This window comes from Molothrus ater, chromosome 20 (assembly GCF_012460135.2).
Source record: "Molothrus ater isolate BHLD 08-10-18 breed brown headed cowbird chromosome 20, BPBGC_Mater_1.1, whole genome shotgun sequence".
Lineage (NCBI taxonomy): Eukaryota > Metazoa > Chordata > Aves > Passeriformes > Icteridae > Molothrus > Molothrus ater.
The window spans coordinates 288,097-296,808 of NC_050497.2; the positions used below are offsets into that span (position 1 = coordinate 288,097).

Sequence of the window (8,712 nt, forward strand, 5' to 3'; positions counted from 1 at the left end):
GGCAACAGCCCGGACAAGTTGGTACCACTCCAGGGCCAAGCTGCCACCAGTCATGGAGGAAGGCCAAGCTGCAGGCAGCCAAGAGCTGAATGTTGCTGGCAATGATAGGGACATGTCCACCTTCTTAGGGTGCCTTGCTCCAGCCCTGTTGTGCCCCTGCATGCAGCCAACCCTCAACTGCTGGGCTGCAGGAGCAGGGATGCGAGGAAGGCTAGGAAATGTTTAACTCATTCTTGCCTCAAAGAGCTCTGAGGTTTATTTCACTGCCAGAGGGAATGTGATTCAGAACAAAAAATATAAAAATCATCATTAACTACAGCAGGCTGGAAGGCGTGGGGTGCTAGCAGCATGGAAAGGGTGGTGTAGGCCCCCTGGGCTGGGCCCTCCAGGGAAAGGTGATCTCTGGGCAGCTGGGCTGGGGGACAGCGGCTGGAGAGTGGGGGGGGGGGGGGGCCTGGGGGTGATGCTGGGCACAAAGCACTGGGGAGGACCCCCTATCCCAAACAAGCTTTATCAGCTGCCCCACAGAGCAGCGAAGCTCTCTTGTGCCACAGGGTGAGGGGTGGTAGGGGGCTCCCCTTCTCCCCTTGCCCCAGCCCTTGGCTCATCCTGGCCGCCCAGGAGGGTGGGCAGAGCCACCAGAACCATTGGCCCTGGGCATGGCACCCCAGCCCTTCTCTAAATGACAGGGTGGAAGGAGACACCTGGGAAACTAGATCACTACAAAAATTTTTGCTTTTTAAAAACTACAACCAAAAACCTTTTAAAAAATAATAAAACCGCCACCTCCCCCCACCCTTCCCAAAATCTAAAAAATATTTTTTTCTGCGTCTTGCAGGAGAGCGGCTGGGCTGGGGCCAGGTACGGGCTCAAGAGCACTGGGCACATGTGGCTTCAGAGGGTGCAGTAGGGCAGGAGGAGCTGGCCCCAGGAGAAGTCGGGGCGAGGGCCAACGCTGCTGGGACCAGTAAGCTCATATAACAGGGAAGGGCTGGGAGCATCTGCAGAGAGCAGGCACCATCCCTGGGTCAGGCTCTCAGCCCCTTGTACCCCAAAAGCCGCACACATCAGCCCAGCAAGCAGAAGCAGGGCTATGCCTGTGTGAGCCAAAGGCAAGGGGGGCTGCTTCAGAGCACCAGCCCACCTGCAGTGAGCCCACAGCCCCTGGTTCAGTGGCCACTGTTACTCATGGAGAGCCCAGGCTGCAGCGCTTGTGGGAACATCTCAGCTTTGTGGAAGGTCGGCATGTAGACAGGAGGGGAGGGTGCCAGGCTGTAGCCCTGGGACGTCACTGGGATGGGCAGAGTGGAGGGCACCAGGGGCTGGTTCATGTCATACATCATCCCCTCTGCCTCGTTGCCATAGGGCAGCAGCAGCCGTTTGCCTTTTTGACGCCGGTTGCAGAACCAGACCCGGACCACCTGTGGGAAGGGAGACAGAGAAGGATAAGGGCTGACCCAGGCACACCATGTGGGTGACAAGGAGACCCTTCTGCTGGTGGCATCTCCACAGCACCCCAACCTGCCAGTGTAGCCCCCTCCCTGTCACAACTCCTAGCTAGGCTCAGCTGAAACAAACTTCAGCCATGACCATTTTCCCACTGCTTCCAGAGTTGAGAGATGACAAAAATGGCAAATGTTAAATAGGAAAGAAGATAACAAATCAAAAGAAAGGCTGCTCTCCAAAGGCTGGTAGCATAGCCAGATGAAGCCAGTGTGCAAACTTGTGCATTGTTAGTGGGTTGTGGTTTGTCTCTTCTGGTACATTTCCATTTCAGAAGAAAAACATTGTAACTATCCATGTAGGTTCTTGGGATCAAAAATCAACTTCTTAGGAGATAAATTAGTATCAAATGATTACTTTTATCGATTACTTTGACATATTTATGTACATACACACAAACACAGATGCCTGTAGTTGGGTCTGGGAACTATTTTTGTCTCTCTGAAGTTTTAAATGTTAAATCTGTGAACCAAAGTCTTCTGTGGAACCAAGTGGATTTTTCTTTTTCATATTGATGAGCCATATATATCCTAACTGTCTGGCACAGCTAAAGGGCAGTTTTTTTACATCTCTTCATGTGTATTTCATTTTTGCTCTGAGCTAAAGTATCAAACTCTCAGGAGCTGGCATCATTAGGGCATCCATCCTCCCCACCCTCCCAACCTACATCTTTGTCCAGGTTGAGGTCCTCAGCAATCTGAGAGATTTCCTGGGGACTGGGCTTCACACACTTGCGGAAGAAGCTCTCCAGCGTCCCTTTCACGTTGGTCTCGATGCTGGTCCTGCGTTTTCTCTTCCGGGCTTGGGCTAGTACTTGCTCTGCATTGCACATCTGGGAATGAGAGAGGGAATATGTTTAGTTACCAGGTGGAAGAGTCTCCACCAGGCTTGGAACACATGTAGCTGGCTGCAGAGCTTGGGGCACAGACTGTGTCCCTGTGACTCTCCACTGAGCATCATTCCACTGTGACTGGGGCCATTCCCAGTGTCCCAGCACTGCCAGCAGTGAGGCTGGACATATCTTTCTGCATCCCCCCCAGGGAGCGCAAGCCGCACAATCTGTCTATCTGAGATTCCAGCAGGACCTGGCTACTCAAAATGGGAGCTGTCACAACCACAACATGTCTGCAGGGGGATTGGGCTTCCTCCCCCCAGGCCTGACAGGAGGTGATACCCAGTGGTTTGCCCTCAAGCCAGACTTAAGCCATGCAGCAAGATGGTGCTGTGCCACAAGATGCTTTCTGTTCCTCTCTGTTCTCCCTGAAAGCACGTGGGAGAGGAAGGAGAATCTGTGGCTCAGGGCTTGCAGGTACCCGGCTCCCAGCCCCCTCAGCCCTGCACCTCTTGCATGTTGTCCGTGTTCTCCGCCTCATTGAGCCAGCGCTGCAGCAGCGGCTTTAGCTTGCACATGTTCTTGAAGCTGAGCTGGAGCGCTTCGAAGCGGCAGATGGTTGTCTGGCTGAACATCTTCCCTGCACGGCCAAGGCAGGCAGGGCATTACACACCACATAGCTTCCCTCGCCAGCAGCATCCCAGGATCACCACCCCCAAGCTTGCCCTGTTCCTGGGAGACCAGGAACGGCATTCTCCCTGTTCCTTCAACAGGGATTTAAAGCCCTGAAATACGTCTCAATAAGCCACTGTAGCTATTTTAAACCAGTTCCTGTGAGCTCGAAGCTTCTCACCGTAGATCTGGAGATACCCCTCTGGGAGCCCCAGCCCAGGACTGGAGATTGATGCCTCCTTTGCAGGTCGTTAAGGAGCAGAAATCATTATCCCAAGTGATTTCAAATCCCTCGCGGGCCTCTCCCTTCCCACTGGCTGTGGGGTAACACAAGGGCCTTTCCACCCCCCGCCACCCCCGACCCCTCACCGTAGAGGGTGCCCAGTGCCAGTCCCACGTCAGCCTGGGTGAAGCCCAGCATGATGCGCTTGTGCTTGAGGTCCTTGGCGAACTGCTCCAGCTCTCCTGAGGTTGGCGCATCCTGGCAAGGGCAGAAAGACACTGAGAAGGGACAAGTCGTGCCCAGGGTCCGGGGTCTGTTTGGGTTCCCGAAGGACAGCGGCAGAAGAGGGTTCGGCTGAGCCCTCGAGCACTGACACCGACCGAGCTCACACAGGACCCATCCCGACCACGCACACTGCTCGGCTCCACCCAATCTGGCGCGGCGGCGGACAAGGGTAGCACAAGGACACCAAGAGCTCCTGCTCTGCCTCAACCCGCCTTGGAAATGTTCCTTTATTCCTCTGGCTCGCTCCTCCTTGACCTGGCCAGAGGCAGCACCAATGATCACGTTGGCCGAGTCCCAGGTTTGTCCGATTTACTTCCCCATGGCTCTCGGGCTGAGGCAGCCCCTCACCAGTCTCTCTCCCGCCTGCGTACGGAGCAGGGAAAAGACTCCCGTGAAGAGAGAGACAAAACGCGCCCCTGAGCCGTGTTAAATTTAAGCGCCTCTTTGCTACCAGGCAGCTCTTTGGTTCTGGCAAGAGGCTACCCAGGCGCTTCCCACCTTCCTGCCAAACAGCCTACAGCGTCAACGGGGTCATTATGAAGCTTTTTACCCAATTTACGTTTTCAGCGGGGTTTCGGGTTCTTCAGGAGTTTTTCCTATCACCGAGCCACGGCTAGTAGTTTCTGGCGTATAATCAGCACCGGTAAACTCAAGAGCATCCCTCCCGTGGAGGAGGGATGCCGTCCCAAATCACCGTCCCGCAGCTAGAAAATGCCATTCATGACCACTTCCCATCCAGAGCGGCCGGTTGCGGCCCGAGGACACACACGTATCGATCGTGGCGTGGGACCTCCCGCAGCTGCGACCCGCTGGCGGTAGTGCGAATCCTCCCCAACCCCGTCAGGGGCCAGTCCCCGTCATCGGCCGCCGCTGCTCTCCCCGGGGCGGGATCGTGACACGTCAACATTGAAAAATATTAAATATTAAAACTAGCCCAAACCACAAAATTAGTCGTGCCGGGAACCAGCCCTGCTGCCCCCGTCTTCCTCCCGCCCTCATCTCCGGGCTGTCTCTGCCCCAGCAAACTTCAGTGCCCGTGGAGCTCCGGGAGCCGCGGCCGGGGACGCAGACGACCGAAGGGGACTGAGGGGGGTGGCCAGGAGCCCTCGGTGACCTCGCTGCGCTGCCCCGAGTATCACGCCGGAGCCGACCTTCTACATCGCTACCCGGGACGACCCCGCCGCATCGCGTACGGAAAGCTTCTCTCCCAAGTTCCTAAAACTCCCTATCTTACCCCAAAGCAGCCTCCCCAAGGCTCTCCCCCTGCGGAGACTCTGACACATGCGGGACGAGCCCCAGCGCTGGGTCAGGGCTTCTACCGGGGGCTCCCGACGGCGGGCCCCGACAGGTGGCACCGGCAGGTCTCGGCGGTACACGAGAGCAGCCGGGCAGCTCCTGCCGACGGGGCGGTGAACCGCGGCTCCAGACGGGAAGGAAAGCCCCAGGGGCACACCGTGTGCAGACGGCGGGAGCGGGGCAGGGCAACCCGCCCCGTCCCCGGCCCGTCGGGTCTCACCTCCTCACCGCTGTCGCTGGAGTGTCCGCCCTCGCTGGCGGCGCCGCTGGAGCTGCCGCTGCTGCCCAGCCCCGACGGGCCGCCGGAGCCCGGCTGCAGCGCGGAGGGGCAGAGCTGGGGGCCAGGGAAGGCAGGGGCAGCCGGGCCAGGGAAGGGCGGCCCGGGCAGGGCGGCGGGGCCGGAGGGCGCCGGGCCGGCCCAGGGCGGGGGGGGCCAGGCCGGGCCGCAGCAAGCGGCGGCGCGGGGCTCGGGCTCGGGCTGGCTGCAGGGCCGGCCCGGGCGCGCCTCCACCTTGGCGGGCGGCGCGGGGACGGGCGGGGGCAGCCAGGCGCGGGCCGGCGGCGGGTCGCGGGCGGGCTCGGGCTCGGCGGTGGCGGCGAAGGGGAAGAAGAGCGGCTGAGCGGGCGCTCCGTCGAAGCTGCCGCGGGGGAAGGGAGGTCCGGCATCGGTCAGAAGGCCGAAGGGGGCGGCCGGCAGCCCCCCGTCCGGGCTGAACATGCTGCCCGCCGCCCGCTGCCCTAGGGCTCCATGCGGGGGCTGCCGGCCGCTGCCTCACTCCTGGGGCGCCGCTGGGGCCTCTGAGAGTGGAGGGGACGGGCCTGGTCGGATGGAGATGGGCCCCGGCCCCATTGGGCCCCGCATCGGTGGGTCGGGCGTGAACTTGATCCCCCAGGGGGGCGGGGGGCACGGAGAGAAGGTGCTATGGGAGGGGGCTGCGCCGGCCCGCACCCAGCGCCGGCGGAGAGGTGGACGGGGCGGCCCCGATGAGACTGGGAGGGGGAGGACACCGATCTTGCCGCGGGGCCTCACAACCCTCTCCAATCCCGGAGGACTCGAGGACACCCACGTCCCCCGCAACCTCTCCGGCCCCATGCTGTTCGGAGGGCACCGCGCCCGTGTTAGGACAGCAGCAGCCACGGGTCTTCACACCTGGCAACCCCCAGAGCTGCGGAGTCTAGACAAGAAACTGGATGGCTTTGGGGAGATATTGGAGGCATGAACTGGAGCCAGGGCTGTGTGAGGGCAGCCCATCCAGCTTTGGCAGCCACTTGTCCCCGGTACAGAGGACAAGCCGCGAGATGCCAGTGTCATCGTGCAGCAGCAGGGGTGGTCCAGGGCTTGACCATCACCTCTTGCTCCTCTTAATGCCTGGTCTTCTTTACTGAGCCTTAGCTTCTTGGGGAGCATGGACAGAGCTGAGGCTCTCGAGGCCCCTTACAGTCTCACCATTCCTCTCCTCTTTCTCACTCTGCAGAGAAGGGTTGTGGCTTGCAGAAGCATGTCTGTCCCTGGGACCTCAGAGCTCAAAGTGTGCTGCCGGGGAAGGAATTGCAGCCCCAACTATTGTGTCCATTGGCTCCACATTAAAGCACGCTCCATATTTTCTGTCTTAAAGACTTTCCCTTCACACTGCCCTTCACAATGGGCCTTCACCAGGGCTGGCTCGGCTCCAGTCATTTCCTCTTTCCTTCCCTCCTGGCTCAGCTTCCCCATCTTAACACTGCCATGGCATCAGCCTCTGCTTGGCACTGCCCGATGCCACTTCCTGCATACTGGCGGGTACCAAGAGCATGGGTGGGCACCCCCTGACTTCAGCTGGAGCAACGCGAGGAGTGCTTTTTCTGCCAGCACCCCGTGATCCCAGCCGGAGCAAGGCAGGGAGTTATCCCGCTGCCGACACTGCTGCCTGTTTATTAACCCGGATTACCGGGAGCTGCAGCCGTCTCGCACTGAAGATATGGCCAGGAGATAGGCTGGAGCAGCCTCCCCCGCGACGGGATGGGAATGGGGCTGTGGGCGGGGGAACTCAGGGAAGGTGCTTAATGCTGTTTATGAAGCAGTTGCTTTGGCTGCTGAGGCGGCTGGAACCCGGGGAGCGATGCCCTAGGACAGGCACCCAAGGGCTGGCAGACAAAGACTTATACCCACAGCTGGCATCCAGGGACTGGCATCTAGGGACTGGTATCCACAATGCCAGCAGCAGTCCCTGGCCCAGCACATGGCACTGCTGCATGTCAGGGGAAGTGGTACAACTAAGCTTCCTGATGATATTCCTCTTAGGAAAAAAAATGGCCCGATAGATGAGCTGAAATTAAAGTCTGTTCCTGATGCCTGGCAGGACATGTACCAGGCTGCCCATCCTGGCTGTGCCAGACTACTCCAGGAGGGAGGGCAGCCCCAGGAAAATGAACTGAGGATCCAAAACCCTGTTAGTGCGGACGTGGGCAGCCCTGAGTAAGCCCTGTGGCTTCTGGACCTCGGGTGTCCCATGCCCAGAATGGTGAAGCACCTTCCCCAGCAGGGGCTGGATTCAATCTGCCAAGGGACTAACTTTACCGTGCTGCAGAGGAGGCTGAACCCAGTGCTGTGCGGGCAGACCTGCCCACTGCCTGTTATGCTACTGCCTGCCCCACTGCCAGCGGGCAGAGGAAATCTCTCTGCGGGACCCCGATGGCAGCCATCAGCCCTGCTCCTCCCGAGCTCCTGCTGCGGCCCAGGGTTTCAGAAGCTCCTTGGCTAGGCAGTAACTCCCCTTCCCTTTGATTTATTGTTCCCGGGCTTGACCCCTCCTCCTGCCAACCTACTTTTTCTCTCCATCCCCCGGGAAGCCTCCCAGGCCCCCCTCCCCCCCATCCCCACCCCCCCTTCCCCCCCCCCCCTCCACACCCCCCCCCCCCCCCGGCCCTCAAACGCATTCCTTGTCCTTTCATATACAGACGGAGGGGAAGGGAGACGTTGACTTTGAACCGGCCCCTTTGTAGGCACGGGGGCCCATTGTGGCAGTGATGGTTTTAGCTGGGGGATGTGGAAGGAGTCAGTGGGGTTTCTCAGTGTGTGTGTCCCCCCCATACATTTCAATGATTTTGGGTGATTTGGAGGGGGGGGGCTGTGTGAAGTTATTGTGTAGAGTCTTCGAGCACCAGTGACCACATCTCTTCTGCCTGCTCCAGAGGAGATTGATAGATGCATCCTTCCATTAGCCCATATCTGGAACCTGCTAGTGTTCCAGGCTTGGCCTGGCTCTGTCTAAGGCAGCCAGGGATCCCACTAAGAAAATGAGAGCAGAAAGAAATGCATCTGCTTTACTGGCTCGCTGAGATGGCAGCAGGCTGGAGTAGGCTGAGATGTACATCTGCCCATCCTTCCTTTGCTGAGTGTGCTGGTGTGGCTCCAGCTGCTTGGGATTTTAAGAGAGTGGATGAGCATGTATGATGTTTTATTCATGGTCAGGTCACCCTTTTCTGTAGCCCGTGATGGAAGGGCCATTAGGGAGGTTGTGCTGGATACCCCTGAGTGCCCATCGAAGGGGGGCTGCAGTCCTGCATGTGGTGGGCCAGGGTCTTGTGGTGAGGGGGGCCACTCCAGGACCATCTAAGGAGGGCTGGACAGGGGGTTCATCTCCAGAAACCCCATGCCTGGAGGAACGCTGATCTGGTCCCTGTCAGCACAGCTTGCTGGGCTGCAGCTGGCCTAGGAGGACAGTATGGAGTCAGTGCTTCCCACCTAGCCCTGGGGAAAATCACAGAGGGTGTTTTGGTCCAGTTCTGTCCCCTTATTATGAAGGCCCTGGGCTATAATGTGAGTGTCACCCACACCATCACAGTGCCTGAACACACCAGTAAGTTCACCCTATTGTGTTACAGCTGTGGGAAGTGAGGTGGGGGCTGAAGGCCTTGGATG

The 8,712-nt window shown here is 59.1% G+C and overlaps 1 protein-coding gene across 1 annotated transcript; it reads right to left on the reverse strand.

The window, feature by feature from the left end:
• Positions 1–1,169: 1,169 nt before the first annotated feature.
• On the reverse strand, positions 1,170–5,529 carry LOC118693457 (POU domain, class 5, transcription factor 3-like). Its single transcript, XM_036394060.1, has 5 exons — positions 5,032–5,529; positions 3,377–3,488; positions 2,845–2,975; positions 2,171–2,335; positions 1,170–1,421 (listed from the first exon to the last, which is right to left on the reverse strand). Exons 1-5 carry the CDS (start codon positions 5,527–5,529, stop codon positions 1,170–1,172), a joined length of 1,158 nt encoding a protein of 385 aa, XP_036249953.1.
• Positions 5,530–8,712: the final 3,183 nt, after the last annotated feature.